The sequence below is a fragment of the Ovis canadensis genome, chromosome 5 (genome assembly GCF_042477335.2).
Source record: "Ovis canadensis isolate MfBH-ARS-UI-01 breed Bighorn chromosome 5, ARS-UI_OviCan_v2, whole genome shotgun sequence".
In the NCBI taxonomy this organism is placed as follows: Eukaryota; Metazoa; Chordata; class Mammalia; order Artiodactyla; family Bovidae; genus Ovis; species Ovis canadensis.
The window spans coordinates 25,850,809-25,871,115 of record NC_091249.1 but is presented as its reverse complement, the minus strand read 5'-3'; the positions used below and the strand labels follow the sequence as shown (position 1 = coordinate 25,871,115).

Genomic DNA, 20,307 nt, shown 5'->3' with positions numbered 1-20,307 from the left:
GAGGAAAGTTGAATTTGTGTCTGGATCTATGGTATGTTTCCATGTGCATCTTTATGGTTAATTTACAGGTGAGTTTCGAGTGACCCAGCTTCACCGAGCAGTGTGTGTACAACTGGGTCGGGTAAAGACAGGGTTCCTGCCCCCTCCTCCAGCTCTAGGGCTAAAGTTTCTGGGACCTGCTAGTTACTGACTGACTGGGAGACAGGACAGGGAGGGGCTAGGGAGGTCAGGGTGAATTCTCCACCCTCCGCCCCAGGTAACAAACGGAGGAGACTTCAAACAAAGTTCTTAGGCTGTAACTGTGCAACTGACGGGGGGGGGGGGGGGGGGGGGGGGGGGGGGGGGAGGGCCAGGGAAGGGCCACCCAAGTCCACTCCCCAGCCCCCTCCCTCACAGAATCTGGCTTAAGCCCCACCCAACACTGAAGCCACCCGCCCAGCCCATCCTGTCCTTGTCCCAAGTGTCCCTGAACCAGCCATCAGGTGAGCAGGGCCCAGGCCTGGGGGAACTGGGAACCCTGAGGACAAGTTGGTCTGCGAGGGACAATCTATCTGAATCCTCAGGGTAGGGTGTGGAAGGTGAGCAAGGAATGGACACAGGAAATGTCCAGGTGGATCCAGGGCCAGGGGGAGGGAGGAGAGCCAGGGCGATTAAGTGGGAGGGGGATAGACTGGGGCTGCTGTGCAGCAGAGGGAGCCAGTCTGAGGCCAGGGGAACTGTGGGAAGGGGCCTGGGGGCCAGGAGGCTTGGGGGCCAGGCTTTGGAGGACTTCAAAAGAAAGCGCAGGGCGGAGAATGGGCCCAGACTGGGTTAGGGGAGGAGGAGAGGAAAGGTCGAAGTGGAACTTGAGGGAAGAGAATTGGGAACGAAACTCAGTTGGAGCCCTGGGAACTTAGAAACTAAAGGGTTCGGGACTCTGGGAGCAGAGGAAAGTGTAGATGGCGTCCAGGTAAGGGGTATGGGATCTGAGAGGGATAAAACCTAAGGGTCTTGAGGGTGGGGGATAGACGGAGAGGGCCAGGGAAGGTCTATACAAGACGCTGGGACCGGGAGTCCAAGGAAGGGAGTGACTTGAAAGAGGGGGCCTTGGAGAGGAGGGCTGGGGGCTAGGGTAGGGCAGAGCAGGTGGGAGGAGACGGGAACCCAATCAAGAGCCGGAACCCAAGAGCTGGTAAGGTGGTCGGGCGCGGAACAGCGCGCAGAGTTGAGCCGGGCCCGCACCTCTCCACCCCCGCCCATAGCCTCCAGCCCGGCCCTGGCCCGGCCCCCCACTCCTCGGCCCCCAAGCCTAGGTCCGATCCAGCGCCCCCTCTCCTTTGGCTCGACCGGCCCGGGCCCCGCGATGACCGTCACGTACACGGCGCGCGTGGCGAACGCGCGCTTCGGCGGCTTCTCGAAGCTGCTGCTGCTGTGGCGCGGGAGCATCTATAAACTTCTGTGGCGCGAGCTGCTCTGTTTCCTCGGACTCTACATGGCGCTGAGTGCCGCCTATCGGTGAGGCGGCCCCGGGGGTGGGTAGGGTGGGGAGGGGATGGGGAGTGCCGTGCCTGAGGGAGGTCTGGGGAGGGGCTCCAGGGTGGCCCCGGAGTGGGTGCGGGAAGAGAGACCGGCTGCTGCGGAAGGGGTCTCGCCGGTGACCCGGTGCCCCTCTCCCTCGCAGCTTCGTGCTGACCGAAGAGCAGAAACGCTACTTCGAAAAGCTCGTCCTTTACTGCGACCGGTACGCCAGTCTCATCCCGGTCTCCTTCGTGCTGGGTGGGTTCGCGCTCCGGAGTTTCCCATTCTCTTCATCCCGAGAAAACCATAGCCATTCCTGCTTTCTGAGACCCTTCCTCAAAGCCATCCCCGCACATCCCCATTTCTGCATCCTTTACGCCAGGTATGGCATCGATTCCCAGGACCTTGGAGGTCACCTAATCAGTGTATCCCCTGAAGTTCCCCCATGAGAGAGCTCCGTGTCATCTACAAGCTTATCCCTGGTCACCTCAGGGACTCCCATCTGTGTCTGCATGGGCTTACCAGTGCCTCCCCTCACATGTTCTGATCCCCAGTGTGTGTTGGCCACTCAGTCATGTCTGACACTTTGAGACCCCATGGACTATAGCCCACCAGGTTCCTCTGACCATGGAATTCTCCAGGCAAGAATATTGGAGTGGGTTGCTATTCTCTTCTCTGAGGGACCTTCCAGACCCAGGGATCAAACCCAGGTCTCTTGCACTGCAGGCAGATTCTTTATCATCTGAGCCATCCCAGGGACCCCCTCCAAAGATCTCATAGGACTCCCTCATTTCAAGTCCATCCTGAGGGGCATCTCTCTGACAAGTCCCGGCTCCCGGTCCTCAATGATTTCGCATAATATCAGCCTTCCTCCCACCATTCTGGGCCCATAAGGATGGGGTGACCAGCTTGCCCTAGGTTTCCTAATTTAGACCCTGTCATGTGCCCAACCCCTTCACACACCCCTGGCTCAGGGGCTCCCTATGGCCTTGGTGACAGCTTACCTGTGGGCTCCATGTCTTCACCTCCATGTGTGTGCTCAGTCGTGTCTGACTCTTACGATCCCTCGGACGGTACCCCACGAGGCTCCTCTGTCCATGGGATTTTCCAGGCGAGAATACTGAAATGGATAGCCATTTCCTACTCCTGGAGATCTTCCCCACCCAGGGATCCAATTGGCAGGCGGATTCTTTACCACTAGCGGCACCTGGGAAGCCCTCCTTCACTTCTATGAGTGAGTGAAGTCGCTCAGTCGTGTGCGACTCTTTGCGACCCCATGGACTATAGCCTACCAGGCTCCTCTGTCCATGGGATTTTCCAGGCAGGAATACTGGAGTGGGTTGCCATTTCCTTCTCCAGGAGATCTTCCCGACCCAGGGATTGGACCCTGGTCTCCTGCACTGTAGGCAGACACTTTACCGTCTGAGCCACCAGGGAAGTCCTTCACCTCTATACAGAGATCCTAGTCTCCCATCCCAGATGACATCCAAGCAGCCAGGGTGATTCAGCCTGCACCAACCTCTAACCTCAGGGCTAGATCCCCAGGTTCCCAGCCCACGTGGCTTCACATGGTCTGGGTGTCCAGTTACCCCGTGGTCCTGATGCAAGACCCAAGTCGGCTCCTCTTCCCTTGATCTGGGCTCCCAACCCCCTGACCCTAGTTTCCCAACTGAACACCTCTCCCCTATCCCCGGCTCTCCCGCAGGCTTCTACGTGACGCTGGTGGTGCACCGTTGGTGGAACCAGTACCTATCCATGCCCCTGACAGACGCGCTCATGTGCGTCGTGGTCGGCACAGTGCACGGACGCGATGAGCGCGGCCGCCTCTACCGACGCACGCTCATGCGCTACGCAGGGCTCTCCGGCGTGCTTATCCTGCGCTCGGTCAGCACCGCGGTCTTCAAGCGCTTCCCCACCATAGATCACGTGGTGGAAGCAGGTGAGTCTCTGGCCAAAACGGGACGCAGGCGGCGGGGCAGGGAAGCGGCCGGGGCAGATAACTCCCGACCTCGCCCGCGCAGGTTTTATGACCCGCGAGGAGCGCAAGAAGTTCGAGAACCTAAACTCATCCTACAACAAGTACTGGGTGCCTTGCGTCTGGTTCTGCAACCTGGCGGCGCAGGCTCGGCGCGAGGGCCGCATCCGCGACAACGGCGCCTTTAAGCTGCTGCTGGAGGTGGGTTATCCAGGTGGTCATTCATTAAAAAAAAAAAAAAAAATTGTGCCCCACCCACCCTGAGGTTGTGTCATATCGTAACTTGCCTTTCACAGGGCGGATTCCAAACACCCTTATCTAGAGCCTCAAGGTGTACACTTATCTCTATGGGGCGGTTTCTAGGTGAATAATGCCCCCAGGTACACACTCACCACTAAATACTCTCTAGTCCCTGGAAGCACATGCCCGCCTCCCACTAGGTGACCACTCACCTCCATTCCAGGTAACCCGCCTAGTTAATCCCCATGTGTGAGCTCACGTTTCAGCCCCCTCATGACCTATATTTGCCCCACCAGGAGCTGAATGTGTTTCGGAGCAAGTGTGGGATGCTCTTCCACTATGACTGGATTAGCGTGCCCCTTGTCTACACCCAGGTAACCTGGTTCTGCCTTTTTATATCCTGTGTCAGAGGCTCTGGAGCATTGGTCTCAAGGAAAAACTAAGGACTAGCTGAGACTCTGTCACAGTGACTAGTGGTCCTAGCTCTGGTCTCTCCATGACTTTCAAGACCTGACTGGCACCCCGTTCTGTCCCTCACCCAGGTGGTGACCATTGCTGTGTACAGCTACTTCCTGGCTTGCCTCATCGGCCGCCAGTTCCTGGACCCAGCACAGGGCTACAAAGACCATGACCTGGACCTGTGCGTGCCAATCTTCACCCTGCTGCAGTTCTTCTTCTATGCTGGTTGGCTCAAGGTGGGTGGGGGTCCCAAGGCCAGGACTACAGGAGCGTAGTGGGCAGGGGTTCTCAGGGCCCTGCTTACCCCCCCTCTCCCCACTCAGGTAGCTGAGCAGCTCATCAACCCCTTCGGAGAGGACGACGATGATTTTGAGACCAACTTTTTGATCGACCGATGCTTCCAGGTGAGATTCTCTCAGTTGAGACCATCCCTAGGCTCCTAAAGGGACCCTGGCCCCAGCCCTGCCAAGACTTCCACACGTCACTCCTGAACCATCCTTCTTTGATAGCCACCTTCCTACCCATCTGAGGGGTCCACCCTGTGGTGCCAGAGCTTTTCCATGCCTCACTCTTCCCTGCATATCCTCACCCGCAGGTGTCAATGCTGGCTGTAGACGAGATGTATGATGACCTGGCCATGCTGGAGAAGGACCTGTACTGGGACGCGGCTGAGGCTCGCGCTCCCTACACCGCGGCCACTGCCTTCCTGCTGCAGCAACCCTCCTTCCAGGGCTCTACCTTCGACATCACGTGAGCCAGTGGGGGTGGACAGGGCCTCTTGGGTGGGGACTCATAACTGTGTTGTCGTTCAGTCGCTCAGTATTGTCCAACTCTTACGGACCCCATGAACTGCAGCACAACAGGCTTCCTTGTCCTTCACCGTCTCCTGGAGTTTGCTCAAACTCATGTCCCACTCATGCTCAAACTCACTGAGTTGGTGATGCCATCCAACCATCTCATCCTCTGGACGCATCTCATCCTCTGACTGCGGGCTGTGTCTAATTGAAGGGGCGGTGGGTGACTAGAATGGGGCTAAAGGCTACACCCTGGAGATTCGGAGCTAAAAGCTACAGTCAATAGAACTAGGATGAGGTGTCAGGGATCCGGGTCAAGATCTGGGGCCGGGACACTAAAGGCTACAGTCTATGAGGATTGGGCAGACCAGAAGCAACAGGAGGCAGAGCCCCAACTAAGCCTTTTAAGGCCTAAGTTTGCTCAGAGCCAGAGCCAGAGGATAAGGCCAGGCTCTGGGGGTTAAGCCACGACTTCTGGGGGAAGTGGAACAATGAGTTGGGTGGAGGCACGAAAAGTAGCGTGCCTCGGTCTCATATCTGTTGATGAAGACGGGAGAGGCGGCAGCGCTGATCCTCTGTCTCTCCTGCAGGCTGGCCAAGGAGGACATGCAGTTCCAGCGTCAGGACGGCTTGGACGCGCCGCCGAACGAACCACACGGTGACTTCCTGCAGCGCCTCCTGCCAGTGGGCGCGAGCATGGGCACAGGTGGCCTGCTGGCCCGGCGCGTGCCCTTGCTGCGCCGCAAGAACAGCTGCGTGTCGGAGGAATCCATGGCTGCTAGCTGCGCGTGCGCGGGCGCTCCCGACGGCGCGGTCCCGGAATGTGGCTGCGAAGGCCCGCTGCTCCACTTAGGCCAGCCGGAGCCGGAGTCTGAGGCCCCCACCGGCCCCGAGTCGCCTGCCCCTGTCCCCGCTCCCAGGGCGCCGGCTGAGCCCTTCACCGTAGTGCCGTTGCCTGGGACCCGGGGGCCGGCTCCGCCCTGGCTGCCCAGCCCCATTGGCGAGGAGGAGGAGAGTCTAGCCTAAGACCTTTGGACCCTGAATTCCCAAGGACAGGGAAACAAGCCTGCCTGCAGCAGTTTGGGTCTGCATAAGCCGCGTGTGGACTCGGCCAGCCCCCTTCTTACCTGCCTGCGCCCCAACTTTACGTTTGGCACAGAGCGTTGGAGCGCCTCCTGTGGGCCGAGGGCTGCACTGAGGCCGGGATATCCTTCCAGCTTCTTTGAACAGCTGGGCCTTTCTACCAGCTCTACTTCCCGCCACTGGCCGCTGCGTGAGAAGCTTTTATCTCTGCGACCTGCCTTTCTTCTTTCTTTAGACTGGACATATAAGTGAGTGCCCATCTCCTGAGCTGTGTGGATGAAATGAAAGCAGCTTTAAAAATGTTTGGTACATAATAGGTGCTCAATAAAATTGTAGGTTTTTTTTTTTTCTTTTTTCTAAAAACCCAACTCCTGACAGGCATTATGCTAGGTAAGCTTTAAGGATTATTTGATGATGTCCTGTCTACTTCCAAATTCTGCTCCCTGAAATGGCCCCATTCAGTTCATCAGTATAGGATTCACAGGTCCCAGGACCATGCTTTCTCCCCGCAACCTTTTATTTATTTTTGGCCACGCCCTGCAGCTTAGTTGCAGGGATCCTAGTTCCCCAGTCAGGATTAAATCTGGACCCGTTGCAATGGAGTGAGAAGTCCTAACCACAGAACCGCCAGGGAATTCTGCCAGCCTTGCTTCTGCAAGTGACCCCTCTGCCTCTTCAATGTTCTAGGTCTTACATCAATCGTATGTAGATGACTCCTGAATTTGGAAGTCCAGTCAGGGTCCCTTCCCACACTCTAGATGCAGAGAGCCACCTGTCTACTCAACATCTCTATGTATGGATCTCATAGGCACCTTGAACATAACATGCTCCCCAAACCAGTTCCCTGTCGACTTGCCACTTGTTCATCTTCTATCAGCTTTGTTCTTCCTGAGGACATAACCTGGGAGTCATCTTCAATTTCTTTTTTTTTTTTAATTAATTTATTTGTTAAAAAAAAAACTTTTTATTTATGTGGCTGCATTGGATCTTAGTTGTGGCACACGAGATCTTCGTTGGGTCATGCAGGATCTTTTGGTTTGGTGCAGGCTTAGTTCCTCTACAGCATGTGGCATCTTAGTACCCTAACCAGGAATCCAACCTGTGTTTCATGAATTGCAAGGTGGATTCTTAACCACTGGACCACTAGAGAAGTCCCTTAAAAAAAAAAAAAAAAAAAAAATATATATATATATATATATATATGTTTTGGCCACACAGAGCTACAAGTGGTGTCTTAGTTCCCCAACCAGGGATCAAACCCAGGCCCCCAGTAGTGGAAGCACAGTGTTAACCACTGGACTGCCAGGGGAGTCTCCAGTTTCTTTCTTTCTCTTTCATCCCTTCTCCTTATCAACCCAGTAGCAAATCCCATCAACTTAATCTTCCGGTTGTATCCAGAATCCAACCATTTCCCATTCCTTTAGGATTCCCACTCTGGCCAGAGCCCTCACTATCATCCAACCACCCACATGGACAGTGACTCGGTCTCTCAGCTCTGACCCTAACACCTCCACAGTCTGTTCCTCCCACAGGACCAAAAGGAGCCTATGAGCGCTTGAATCAGGTCACATGCCTCCTTTGCTCAGAACCATCTCTGTTTCCCACTTCACTTAGAATAAAAGCTAAGGTGGACTTCCCTGGTGGTCCAGTGGTTAAGAATCTGCCTTGCAATTCAGGAGACTTGGGTTTGATCCCTAGTTGAGGAACTAAGATCTCATACTGCAGAGCAACTAAGCCCCTGGGCCACAACTACTGAGCCCACACACCCTAGAGCCTGTGCTCCCCAACAAAAATAGCTCCCACTCGCTGCAACTAAAGAAAGCCTGTGCCAAAATGAAGACCCAGCTCAGCCAAAAACAACAACAAAGAACATAAGCCAGGCTTTTCTTAAAAGCAATGATCTTAGCCCCTTGCCCACCATCTCCCCCTGCCCTCAGTGCCACAGAGTCCAGCCAGGTCAGATTAAAAGTCTTTATTATTTTTCTTCTCAAATATAAAATCACTCTATCCCCTGGCAGCTCACTAACCCCAGAGAGAAAATCAAGAATAAGAATCACATTGCTAAAAGGGTAGGCCCATTCCTGCCTCCCACCTGCCTCCTACACTCTTGTCCCAGCTGGAAGAGAAAGGGGCAGAGACTGTGACTTCAAGGTTCTCAAGCAACCAAGTGAGGCATAATTCTGGGCCCAGGGTGGATTAAGCTGGGCAGGTGGCAGGATCCTGAGATCCATCAGTGCTTGTCAGCAGGGCGCATGTTCAGGGTTGCTAGGCGTCCCAGGGGTCCACGGCGAGCGTTGGTGGCCAGCCGCTGCTGTGCCAGGAACGACTGGGCATGGGCAGGGGCCCGCTCTTCCCCAGCTCGCTGCTGCAGAGCCATGCCCTGGAGGGAGGGAGAGGCGTAACCGGGGTCAGATGAGCCTCCAGGACACCAGCACCCCCCAAGCTTCCAGTACTTCACGCAGGTGATGGTGCACTCACCATATTGTACCAGGCACTGATGAGCAGCTTTTCTTCCTGCTCCCGCTGACTTCGACTCTTGTCAAAGTCCATCTGCTAAGGAGGGAACAGTCAAGGGACTGGATATACTGGGGGCAGTGAGAAGGGGTTAGGACACCCACCTCCAGGTGCCGAATTCGGACGTCCCGCTCCCGGAGCTGTGTCCTCAGGGCGTGGAGATCTAGGGGAGCCCCCCCAGGTGGCTGCTGCTTGGGTTCCAGGGTCTGTATGACCTAGGGTTGGGGAAAGCCACAGTCAAGGTGACCTTGGCCTCACCGGCCATGATGCAGAAGTCTGTGGCATGATGCAGTAGGATAGGCATGGGGCCAGGAGGCAGAGAGTCGCCAGGTGGGCAGCAGTGGCCAGGGCAGGAGGCCAGAAGGGTGCCCAGCATCCTCACCGCACGCGCCCTGTCCACATAGCGGCGGTAGCGCTCTTCCATGGCCCGTAAGTCCCCGTCCTTCTTTTGCAGGCTGTGCTGAAGCTCCTCGATACGCCGGGCTGCTGGGGGGACAAGGTGGGCCCTAAGCTCTGTGCTGAGCTTGGGGGCTCCCCCCACCCATCCAGGCCGCTGAGCCGCGCCCCCTCACTGCTGCTGTCGGCGGGGGGCTCCAGTTCCTCAATGTACTCGCGCTTCCGCTGCAGCTCCAGGTCTGCTTCATGCAGCTTCTGCCTGCAGGTGGGGAACCAGAGGCAGCCTCAGTTCCCGGCCCGTTTCTCTGCTTCCCAGAAGTGTTCCTGCAGACCTCTCCGCCTGACTCCAAGCCTGGGGGCTATATGTCCCGGCACCACCATCTCTTCAGCCATCAGAGCCACAACCCTCCATGACCCTTATCAGGTGGCCCCTGAACCAGCCCTCCCTCCCCTATCTATCCACTTCTCTCCATTCCACAGCCCACATGCTGGTCCAGGCACCATCCCTTGCCAGCCTTCTACTCTCAACTCCTCAGTTCCATTCTCCACCCAGCAGCCAGGGATCTCTCTAGAATGCAAATCTCTTCTGATGAAAGGAAATACAAGCTAATAGTTTGCATTCTGCCACCTGGGGCAAAACCCCAAAGATCCCTGTAAGTGAGACTAATATCATGTATCATGGACTTGGAACGTGGTATAACATCTACTAGTGAACCTGTGGCTATATCTACTAAAATTACAAGCCCATATGTCCTGGGAGCCACCCATTCCTTTTTGTGTGTGTGTGATATATTTGCACACAAGCTAAATGATACATATGTAAGATTTTACTTTGTTGCACAGATTGAAATTGCAAATGCCTAGAAAGAATGAACTAAATCAATTACAATATTACCAAAAAAATGCTATATGCCAGCCCTTCTAGACCAGAATTCTACAGAATTAAGCCCTAATGCCTCCAGGTATTCATCCTCTATAAGGAAATAGCTTTCTGTGCTCTAGGTTGGCATTAGGTACATTCCAGTCTTGGCAGAACTGAGAGAATAGTCATGAAAATCATTTTCTGTAAGGTCCAGTTTCCCCATGGAACCCCAGCTGACAAAGACTGTTATATCAAGAAATGAATAATAAGGTCTCCCTTTATCTATTCATACAAATTTCCCCAGTTAACTGGTTAAGTAGGGAAAGCAAAGTATACATATTATACTACCTTTTCTGTAAATGAGGAATAAGAGTAAAAATCTATATTCATATTCATTTGAATTTGCTTTAAAAATTCTAGAAAAATTTCCATAATGAACTAATAGAAATGGGGGTGGAATGGGGCAGAAACTGAGTTAATGAGGGAAGCCTGAGATGTTTACCCTTTATTTCTGTATAACTTGGTTTACCTTTTGGTTTTTAAATTATAATTGTGATAGCTATCTAAAATAGTTTCTTTCTTTCTTTAAGAAAGTTCTTTTTAATAAAGAACTTTATTTTTTGGGAATTCCCTAGCGGTCCAGTGGTTAGGACTTGGAGCTTTCACAGCTGTGGGCCCAGGTTTTATCCTTGGTTGGGGAACTAAGGTCCCACAAGCTGAGCTGTATTTTCAAAAATGAAAAAAAAAAAAGGCTTATTTTTTTTAGCAATGCAAAAAAGTAAGGTGTGTGACTTTGTCACACAACCTTGCTGAAATTCCCTGAGTGACTCCCAATTGTTCCCCCAAAATAGTCCACACACCTTCCTTTGGTCTATAAGACCCCAGGTGAGCTGACACTTTAGTCTGAGTGTCAGCTGACCTCCTGGCCTCATAAACAACTCCCCATGGACACCAGATCCATCCCCTACAACTTTGCCCCAATCTTTCCCCCCACCGGACTCACAGATGTTCCTCCAACTTCCTCTTCAGCAGGATTGACTGGAGGAGAGAAGAGGCGCTGGGTGAGTGTGGGGATGAGGTGTCCAGAGATCCCAACCTTCTTGGAGGGTGAGGGTCAGGAGTGGCACTCTGAGCCCAAGGTACTTACTATGGACTTCACGGGGCATCAGGCAGCAGAGGGGAGAGAGAGGAGGGTTAGTGGTGGGCACAGGAGAGGGCCAGGCAGGGAGGAGGTGGGCACTCACGTCCTCAGTCTTGCCCCCCTGCTCCTGCAGGGCCTTCTGAAGGTCCTCCACCTGGGCCCTCAGCTCCGACAGCTGCTGCTGGTTCAGCCTGCGGAGGTGGGGGCCCCGCTCAGTGCCTGCGCCCTCCCTCACTCCCCCTCCAAGCTTAAGGGGGAGGCCCCCCTCCGCAGGGTGGGTCCTCACCGGTGCTGCGTCTCCAGGCCGTGGCGCGCACGGTTGGCCTCCTCCAGGTGGCGCTGCAGCTCCTCCTGCCGTTCCCTGTCTGCCGCCTCCTGCTGGCACAGGCGCTTGTTCTCCAATTGAAGTCGCAGGAGTGTTTCCCTGCGGACCGGGAAGGAGTAAGCAGGGCTGGAGATGGGTCACCACTCAGGCCTACAGGGCTCCAGGAGGGAAACTGGGCGGACGGGGCGGGAGAGGGACAGAGCCCAGGGAAAAGGCCCAGTCAGACCCTGGGGTAGGGTTAGAATACCCGGGACTGAGCCTAGGAGTGGGTGGGTGGAGCGCTGGTGGGGTGGCACGAAGTGGGCGGAGCCATGAGTACAGTCTAGGGGTGGATTCGGGGAAGGGCAGGGCTACACAAGAGGGTTAGAACACTGAGATGGGGCTCCGGAAAAGGAAAACACTGCAAAGAGGAAAGCTGGACTGGGAGTTCATGTGGGCAGGATACAGGACACTGGTCCCAGCAGGGAATACACTGAGAACAGGGCTGTGTCCTGGGGGCAGAACCTGATGTGGGCGGCGCTGGGCAAAGAATTTTTGCCTGGGCAGTGGAGACAAATGAGTTGGACCTAAATGGTGCACTGAGGGTGGATCCCAAAGAGGTGAGGTGAGCCACCAACAGGGCTAGAGTCCCGGCCAGGTAAAAGCAGAATTAGAAGTGGGTGAGCATAAAGGACTTCCCTGGTGGCTCAGATGGTAAAGAATCTGCTTGCAATGGGTTGGATCACTGGGTCAGGAAGATTCCCCTGGAGAAGGGAATGGCAACCAATTCCAGTATTCTTGCCTGGAGAATTCCATAGATGGAGAAGCCTGGTGGGCTACAGTCCATAGGGTCGGGGAAAAAAAAGCTCGGCTAGGACTTGGGAACCAAGCTGAGCAGATCTGGCTAGTGCTAAGTACCTGCTTTGGGGATGGGGTTGAGGGTGGGAACTGGCAGGCTCCAGTGGGACCAGAGCTCTGAGTGACTGACCCCTGGATACCTGAGCTCTGCAGGTAGGATCTCGGCTGCTAAGTTTCCCACAGCCGGTGAGGTGGGATCCAGTGAGGGGTCTGGAGAATGTGAGAAAAGTCTTCAGGTGGTGCCACAGTTCCTGTCCCCATCCCCAGGATCCTTGGATGAAGCATCTTTGGGGACTCAAGTTTGGCCAATGCCTGACTTGACACAAACGCCACACTCAGCTTGAAAGGGAGCCATGATATTTGGCCTGAGTTTGCCTTTGCTCACCCTCTTAGAGCCCCGAAGGACAGCTCTTGCTGCTTTCCATTGGCCCACGTCACCTCTCTCCACTTGAGACTCCCTCCAGCATGGCCTCGCTCTACGACCCCAAACTAGACAAGCCCTGGGCACTGCCTTTTCTGCTTGCCCTAACAGCACAGGTGGCCAGGTAAGGCTCCACGTCAGCGCTCTCCCAGGCCCTGGGATGAACCTCCAACTCACCGGCCTGGGCCAGCCCCCGAGGCTGCATCTGGGCGCAGCGCAGCTCTTCATTGGCCTCCCGCAGGGAGTCCCGCTCTGCCAACAGGCGCTGGAGGGACAGGGTGCAACAGGCCACTCGAGGCAGGATCAGCCTCCTAGGAAATGGGCTTTGCCTTGATGGGCAGGGTGGGGCTTGGGCAGTAGGACCTCAGCCTTACCTCCTTTTCCTTTGTCACCGACTCATACTTTTCCTCCAGATTGTGGCACTCAAATAGCCATTTCTCAGCCTTCATGGCCTCCTCTTGCCGTTGGCCCTGCAGTTCCTGAACCTGAACAGAGGCGAGGGGAGAGGACTACAGGCTGGGAGGGAGGGACAGGGACTGAGTACAGGGTGAAAGGGCGGGGCCAGAGGGACCAGCAGAAAAATAACTTGGAAGAGGAGGGGCTTAAGTGAAAAGGCGGGGCTTGCAAAGCTAGAGCAGAGCTGTCCTGTCTAGAGGGTGTGGCCTCTACCTAAACGAGGGGGCGCGCTCTGGGTGGAAGGGCTCAGCACTTTGCTGAGGGTAGGCCAAAGTCAGTAGCCAGCCGAGAGGAGCCCCCACCCTAGTCCGGGTCCAGGCTCCCACCCGCACCTGTCGCCGCTGCGCCTCTAGCTGGGCACGCAGGGATCCGGCCCGGCGCAGTTCTTCCTCCAGCTGTCGTGTGCGCTCGGCGTGGCCTGCGTTGCACTCCTCCAGCTGCCGCACCTGCCGCCGAAGCTCCCGCAGCTCGCCCAGGCGGCGCCTGCAGCTGTTCAGCGTGGCTTCCAGCTGCCCGGCGCGCTCGGAGGACTGCCTGGGGGCCGGGGCAAGTGGGAAGAGGAGGTGGGGGTCTGCTTGGGTCTGCAAGGGTTCAGCTTGGATGTGAGGCCCTCAGGGCAGGGGATGGTGTCAGGTCAGCCTTGGGCATTTGGTTCACGAAGGTCAGGGGTCAGCGGGGCCTAGTGATGTTGGGGGATCATTAGGGAGCATAAAGAAAGACCTAAACATCAATGGTTGTGTTTGTGCTCGGTGGCTCAGTCGTGTCTGACTCTTTGGGACCCCATGGCTCCTCTGTCCATGCAATTTTTCTAGGCAGGAATACTGGAGTGGGTTGCCATTTCCTTCTCCAGGGGATCTTCCCGACCTAGGGATGGAACCCACATCCCATGTGTCTCCTACATTGGCAGGCAGATTCTTTACCACTGAGCCGCCTGGGAAGGCCCAAACATCAATGATTACCCCAAGACCAAAATCAGGGGTTTTCTGGGAGACACAAAATGACTGGGGTTACAGAAGGAATGATGGGGCCCAGAGCGTCTGAGGAGCCTCCTTGGACACTCTGGGCTCATGAGATGCCTGTGGGGTCAATAAGGGCATTGTGGGTGCAGGGGCCATGGAGGGGTCATGGGGGATCTTTGAGGCACAGCAACATGGGGTTCTTGAAGATATGGTAGGGGCTCACTAGGAACTTTTAACATATACAGAGGTGTCATAGGGATCACAAGGGAGCTCTTTGAGGCTACAGAAGGCACACTGAGGTTCAGGGGTGGGTACTATGAGGGCCCACAATGCACTTTGTGGTTTCAGGGATGCTGTGGCATCATGAGAAGGGACAGTCATGTGATGGGGGGTCAGAGGTGTCACCAAGGGCAAAGTTATTGCATCGTGGGGTCCTGGGGGGCCACCATGGATCCAGGGACTTTGGTGTTCTCCAGAGGACATGATGGGTTCCAGGACAGTGTTGCAGTGTTCAGGACAGTACTTTAGAGTCTATGGGGCATTGTGAGGGCTCACTAGGAATTTGGGGGTTACAGAGGTGCAGTGACGTCAGAGGGGCAGTCTGGCAGTGGGGACCTGCCACTCACCGAAGCTCGTCCATCTCATCCTTCAGAGCCTGCGCCTCCTGGGCCAGGCTGGTCAGCGCTTGGTTCCGCTGCTGCAGCTCTGCAACCTCCCGCTCCAGCTCCATGCAGCGCATGCGCTCATCCTCCCTGCCGCTCTCCAGCCTGGGGAATGGCAGAAGCGTCACATGAAGCGACTGTACCTGCCCCAGGCCCCTGGTCTGCTGGCCCTGACCCCGCCTGGCCATACCTGAAGTTCTCTTCCTGCAGCTGCTCCAACTGTGTCTGCAGCAGCAGCAGCTTCTTGGCAGTGAGGCCGCTGGCGCCCTCATCCTCGGGCCTGCCCACCCGCTCCCTTAGAAGTGAATTTTCCTGAGCCAGGCTCTGCTTCTCCTCTGACAGGAGAACCAGCTGCGGGCAGACAGGGCATACAGATAAGCTGGAGCTGGGAGGGGAGGCTGTGCAGGCAACCCTACCCTGGGAGCACCTGAGAACCCCCATCTCGGCCCCACCTGCCGCTCCAGATCCAAACAGCGCTGCCGCAGCTCTTCCCCCTCATCAGCCTCCTCACTCAGGAAGTAGTACCTGCGGGACTGATGAGAGGAGTGGAGGGACGGGGAGAAGCAAAAAACTCAGGGATCCGGGGAGGAAGATGCGGAAAGGCAGACTGGGATCTCCAGGGACAGAGCGGAGGGAGCTGACAAACCCTCAGGGTCTAACAGAGAGCTGGGACCTGAGGGGACTGGAGGAAAGGCAACTTGTGAGCCCTGGGGACCTGGCAAGAGACTAGGATCCTGGGGGATGGGAGTGGTTTAGAGGCTTAAGGTCAAGCCCCTCCTCCTTAGGCAGCCCTGGAAAATCAGTAATAGGGGCGGACTTTAACAAGGTCCCCACCCCTTACCTGGCTATCAAAGTTCCCATATGTCTCTGGTGACAGGGAGTCAGAGGTGTCTTTGGTCATGAGCTGGAGGAAGGGGAGAGGGCAGTGGGAGAACACTGAGATGAGCTGGCGCCTCTGAGGGCAGCCTCCGAAGTTTCTACAATCCAGCCTAAGAATCCTCGTCTTTCAGAACAACCCCAGTCCAGAGGCTGCCCCATGTGTCCAACAAACAGGGAGTCCTGGTCCTTTCTCCCCCCAGCCCCCAGCTTCACTGCAAAGTAGTGAAGGATCCTAGATCCAGAGAAGGAACTGAACCCAGGCCATGGCAGTGGAGGCATTCACTCCTAACTACTGGACCACCTGAGAATTCCCGAGGCCTGGCCCTTTTAGCATGGTAGGTTGTGACTTCGAGCTGGGAGGAGCTGGCAGACACATGAGACAGAGAAATCTGGCCAACTGAGTTCCACACAGAGCCCAGGCCTCACCAGGGCAGAGCCTGTGCCCAGCTGCCTCTGCCCTAGAAATGTCCCCTCCCCTCAAGCTCCTTGCCACAGTGGGCACCCCCACCTACCTCCTGGATGGCTTCCATCACCACATGCTGAACGGATTCCTCTAGCGTCATGATTCTCTGGATGTGCTCTGAGGGTCAAGGTGGGGGAGACTAAGGCGAGGGTCGGAGGGGCAATGAGGGTTTTCTCCGGTCTTCCCATTAGGGACCACCTCTAACCTCCCATACCCTGCTTTTTCTCGCAACTGATGGCACAGCCCAGAACCAGCTGAAGCAGCTTGCCAAGCTCTTCTGGGTCTGAGAACTCGCCAATGAGGCTCACATCTGGAAGGTGCTGCTCCAAAATGGGATGCCCCAGGACCTGGGGATGGGGGGATGAAGAGGTATCAGGGGCTCAAGGATTTCCCCCGACCTCCTCCCAACCTAACCTACTAAGTCCCTTTACAGTTACTCACATCCTGGGAGTACTCCACTAGGCTCTGTAAAATCGCCTTCAGATTGCTGACCTGGGGAGGGAAAGGAGTTGTGTCCAGGGTCTGAAAGCCCCCCAGAAGGGGCCAGGCAGACCCCACCCTGAACCTGTCTAGCTCATCCTCTTCTACTCTGCCTCACCTCCTAATCCTTGGTCGTCTCATCCTGTTTGGTCCCATTCTCTGTCTGAATGTCCGCCCTCCTAGCACTGACCTGTCTGACTGCCTGCTCTTCTTCTCCACCTGCCCATATTACTTACATGTCCCAGAGATCCAGTCACTTCTCACCACCTGCCCCACCACCCTTTGACCCTAACCATCATCATCTTTCACGTGAATGGTTACAACAGCTTCCAGTCTTGCTGCTTTCCCTCCATTCCTCTACAAACAGCCAGGGGGAGCTTTTCAAAGCCCCAGCCAGGTTTGTGTCTTTCCTCTACTAAAATCCTTTCTTGACTTTACACAGCTTAAAATAGAATCTACCTCCTGCTCCAGCCTGCCAGGTCCCTGATGACCTCATCTACCATTCCTACACCCCTGCTTTCTGTTCTAACCTCCCTGCCATCCACTCCTCGATCACACCAAGTTTATTCCCAACAGCCTTTCCATTTGCTGTTCCTGGGGTCTGGAATCCCATTCCTCCGAATCTCACATTGGAGATCAGCCCGTCTAGAGTAACCACCCACCCACTCTCAGTTGGCTGTCTCTCACGACCAAGCTTTCATTGGCTTCATAGAGCTAATTGCTATTGGAAGTCAATGTTAATGCTTGTGTATGCAGTTTTTTGTCTGTGTTACTCCTTGCTGCACACCCAGGCCTGCTTAATACAAGAACTAATGAACAAATACATAGTTAGCTGGTCCCCATACATCTGTCCCTCTTCCTGTCCATCACCCAGGATATGTCTAACTGGCCGGTCCCTGATCAACTCTTCACCAGTCTGTCCCCCATTCCTGAGACCACCTGTCACCTTCAGCCTCCGGTTGGGACCTGGGTCCTCTGAAATGCCCTGGAGCCACGCTTCGTTGAACCAGGAAGGGTCTCTGGGGGTGAGAAGGTGGGATGAGCTGCTGGAGGACTCCTTTGGGACCCTCCCTCTCAGCCTCACTCACATCTGGTTCAGCACAAAGGCTACTGCCAGGCCACTGCTCAGGTCCTGGGGGCTGGTACAGGGGGGCGGGACATTGAACGTCTGCAGCTGAGGAAAGAGAGGAAAGTACAACAAGCAGAATCAGGGGCGGGGACCAAGGAACCACGCCCCTCTCGCAGATTTTTCCGGTCAGCAGGACCCTCACAAGGTTGGGCGGAAGTTGCTGGCCAATTGCTCCAGCAAGCCAGCTCCGTGGGGGTGTGGCCTCTGCTCACCTGGACCGACCAGAGGGGGCGTGGCCTCACTCTACCGCTGCCCAACAAACTCCGCGCAACCAAGCGAGGGCAGAATCACAAGTCACCTGGTCCCCATAGGCACCACGTGACCAGGCCAGCTCACCTGGGCCCTCCCCTCTACAAGACCCAGCCACAAAGGGGCGTGGCCTCACCTGTTCTTTCCAGCAAAACTGCCACGTGACGGGGCAGGTGCTCAGGCCAGAGTCCAACTACCTAGCAGGCCGACGACCCCCTCCTCCCAGCCCCAGGACGGAGGGGGTGGACAGAGCCAAGTTGGCGTACACCTGTCCCTGGCCCCGCCCCCGACCTACCCAGGTGAGCAGAGACCCGCATAGTTCGGCCTTGTCCATGCTCATGGCTCCCGATCGGATTCGACCCCGGCCGTGCAGCCCCGCCGCCGCAGCGGCGTCCAGATCAGCCAACAGCGAGCGCCAGCAGCCCCGACCTCCCGCTCGGCCTAGAGCGCCGCCCCGCCCCCTAGGCGCAGGCCCCGCCCCAGACACGTGATCTCCTCCAGGCTCCAGCTCAGGCCTTCAGACCCGCCATGTTGGATCCGGGAAGCCGTTTGGGCGCCTGTACTGCCGCTAGGGGTCAGTCTGGGCCAACCTTGCGCATCCCAAGGGTGGCCTCGCCCCTTTTCCTCCCCGAGCTCTTTTTGAGGTAGTGGAGACCTCGCCGTCTTTCTTCAACCGAGGTGGAATTGCCCCACCCTGTTATACAGGCGCATTCACGTCCCTTCCCTTCAGCTGAAAGAAATTCTGCTGTCTAACCACATTATGATCGGAGCCTTTGCGCGGGAGAAGGGCAGGCCATAACATATTCTATGGACTTAGGGAACACTAAAGTTTCTTCCCAGTGGAGGGGATTTGATACTCTTGACCAAGGGTAGACAAGGGGATTCGGGTCCTAAGTCAAGGGCAGGATAGCTAGTTCTGGGTAGTGAACAGACATATTTGCCTACCCTGGATCCGTCCTTCACTCAGCTTTCCCAGCCCTTTCCCCTCTCTGAGCCCTGCGCCGCAGAACCCATTACCGGGCCGGCCTGGTCGCCTCGGCCCACCAGGGGGCGCCCGGACCGCAGGAACGCAGCCTAGAGGGGAAACGACAGGCCTACTCTGAGACCCCTGGGCAGTGAAGAAGGCTTAAAAGGAAAGTGCTAACTGTACTACGTAACAATAAACTCGCAGTCACTATTTATGGAGTGCCTACAGAATGCAGGTCTGCGCTAAGATATTTAAATATATAGTTGGTTGGAATCTCCACGACTCTAGGTAGCAAGGGCTCTCGTAATTCCCGGTGCGCAGGCGAGGAAAGAGGTTCTGGGCGGATCCGGCTTAGGGGGCTGGGAGGCGGGTAAAGCCCCGGCCGGCGTCCTCTGACGCCTGAGTTCCCCTGCAGTCCCTCCCCCGCGGGGCGGGAGAGGTAATGAGTGGTAATTAGAGGTTATTAGCTGTACCCAGAGGGAGGGGCGGGCTCTGCTTTGGGGGTGGGTCTAGGTCTGAAAGGAGGAGAGCTGCTCCCTGCAGCCTAGAGTCTGGTTCTGGCGACCCCTACCCGCGCCCCGCCCGACCCCAGCAGTTTGGGGAGGATGATAACAGCTTCCCTCTTAACACCCCCTCCCTGCATTCCGCCTTCCCGCAGTATCGCAGGAACACAATCACTCTAGCACAGACTCCAGCTTACAGCCCACTCATACGCGCGACCGCACACACGCAGGGACCTTGAAGGCTCGTCTACACACCCACATCCCCTTCCCGAGTCGTTTTCAATCTCCATCCCCTGGGAGCAGAGCCGAGGGAAGGAGTAGGGAGGAAGGGGACAAGGGCCGGCAGTGCGGGCTTCCGGACTGGGCTTCTTCCGGCGGGCGTGAGAACAACTGCCATTTATTCTCTATCCCGCACCCGTCAGGGAGAGGGTGCTACCAATAGGGAGAAACGGGGGGGAGAAGGGAGTCGGGCGGGCTGCCACCCGGCAGAAATGGAAGGTGAGCCGGAACCACGGCTGTGACAAGGCTGGGAATATTTGTGAGAGGATGTAGTCACCCAATGTCGGGGGATGTGTTGGGACCGACAAATATTAGGGAGTGGGGTCCCCAATATTTGCCAGACCCGCAGGGATCTTTATGTTTAGGAGGGATCTAAATATCTGGAGCATGGACTTGAATTGTTTTAACGTTGCAGTGATATTATAGGCGTTATAGATATTCAGGGACCTCAAAGTCCCCAGATTTAAAGGACGGTCTGGGTACCCTCACTTTGAAGGAGTCACAACCCTCCATTTGGGGCGGCAAGGAATCTCATGTTGGAGGGGAGAAGGAGTTCCCTACGGTGGTGAAGAGCAGCAATCCCTAATAATGGGACACAGGGAACCCCGCTGTTGAAGGCATCCGTGTGCCCTCCAAGGCGACCGGTTACAAACCTTCATTCTGAAGCAGGGATCTTTTATTTGGGGAAAAGATTCAAGCCTCCATTTTGATGGAGAGAGCCCCAAAGATTGGGGAAT

General features: G+C 55.9%; 2 protein-coding genes across 13 annotated transcripts; one reads left to right on the top strand and one right to left on the bottom strand.

Annotated features, from left to right (window-relative positions):
* Positions 1 to 453: 453 nt before the first annotated feature.
* Positions 454 to 6,391, top strand: BEST2 (bestrophin 2). 2 transcript variants are annotated; one of them, XM_069590934.1, is made up of 10 exons: positions 454 to 578; positions 1,242 to 1,494; positions 1,661 to 1,755; positions 3,203 to 3,436; positions 3,519 to 3,673; positions 4,009 to 4,086; positions 4,255 to 4,407; positions 4,495 to 4,575; positions 4,767 to 4,921; positions 5,556 to 6,391. In XM_069590934.1, exons 2-10 carry the CDS (start codon positions 1,343 to 1,345, stop codon positions 5,989 to 5,991), a joined length of 1,539 nt encoding a protein of 512 aa, XP_069447035.1. In that variant the 5' UTR covers positions 454 to 578; positions 1,242 to 1,342; the 3' UTR covers positions 5,992 to 6,391. The 2 variants fall into 2 exon arrangements, with proteins under 2 accessions (XP_069447035.1, XP_069447036.1); XM_069590935.1 differs by lacking the exon at positions 454 to 578 and adding an exon at positions 766 to 949.
* A 1,614-nt stretch (positions 6,392 to 8,005) lies between these two features.
* On the bottom strand, positions 8,006 to 18,284 carry HOOK2 (hook microtubule tethering protein 2). Of its 11 annotated transcripts, none has more exons than XM_069590930.1 (22): positions 18,117 to 18,284; positions 17,532 to 17,617; positions 17,383 to 17,462; positions 16,405 to 16,455; positions 16,178 to 16,310; positions 16,013 to 16,080; positions 15,463 to 15,525; positions 15,074 to 15,154; positions 14,812 to 14,972; positions 14,586 to 14,726; positions 13,333 to 13,534; positions 12,919 to 13,029; positions 12,722 to 12,809; positions 12,264 to 12,333; positions 11,248 to 11,385; positions 11,065 to 11,152; positions 10,824 to 10,858; positions 9,135 to 9,217; positions 8,945 to 9,045; positions 8,667 to 8,777; positions 8,527 to 8,598; positions 8,006 to 8,428 (listed from the first exon to the last, which is right to left on the bottom strand). In XM_069590930.1, the coding sequence occupies exons 6-22, from the start codon at positions 16,061 to 16,063 to the stop codon at positions 8,279 to 8,281; spliced, it is 1,746 nt and encodes a 581-aa protein (XP_069447031.1). In that variant the 5' UTR covers positions 16,064 to 16,080; positions 16,178 to 16,310; positions 16,405 to 16,455; positions 17,383 to 17,462; positions 17,532 to 17,617; positions 18,117 to 18,284; the 3' UTR covers positions 8,006 to 8,278. The 11 variants fall into 11 exon arrangements, with proteins under 11 accessions (XP_069447031.1, XP_069447023.1, XP_069447025.1 ...); XM_069590922.1 differs by having other exon boundaries at positions 8,945 to 9,048; positions 17,390 to 17,462; XM_069590924.1 differs by having other exon boundaries at positions 17,390 to 17,462.
* Positions 18,285 to 20,307: the final 2,023 nt, after the last annotated feature.

Excerpts from the sequence above, each read along its gene's own strand:
- BEST2 (XM_069590934.1), top strand. The coding sequence starts at position 1,343 with ATGACCGTCACGTACACGGCGCGCGTGGCGAACGCGCGCTTCGGCGGC. Across the intron at positions 1,495-1,660 it reads GCGCTGAGTGCCGCCTATCG|CTTCGTGCTGACCGAAGAGC; the intron begins GTGAGGCGGCCC and ends TCTCCCTCGCAG. Across the intron at positions 3,674-4,008 it reads CCTTTAAGCTGCTGCTGGAG|GAGCTGAATGTGTTTCGGAG; the intron begins GTGGGTTATCCA and ends TTGCCCCACCAG.
- HOOK2 (XM_069590933.1), bottom strand. The coding sequence starts at position 18,161 with ATGAGCATGGACAAGGCCGAACTATGCGGGTCTCTGCTCACCTGG. Across the intron at positions 17,618-18,116 it reads GCGGGTCTCTGCTCACCTGG|CTGCAGACGTTCAATGTCCC; the intron begins GTAGGTCGGGGG and ends CTCTTTCCTCAG. Across the intron at positions 9,049-9,134 it reads GCCCCCCGCCGACAGCAGCA|CAGCCCGGCGTATCGAGGAG; the intron begins GTGAGGGGGCGC and ends TTGTCCCCCCAG.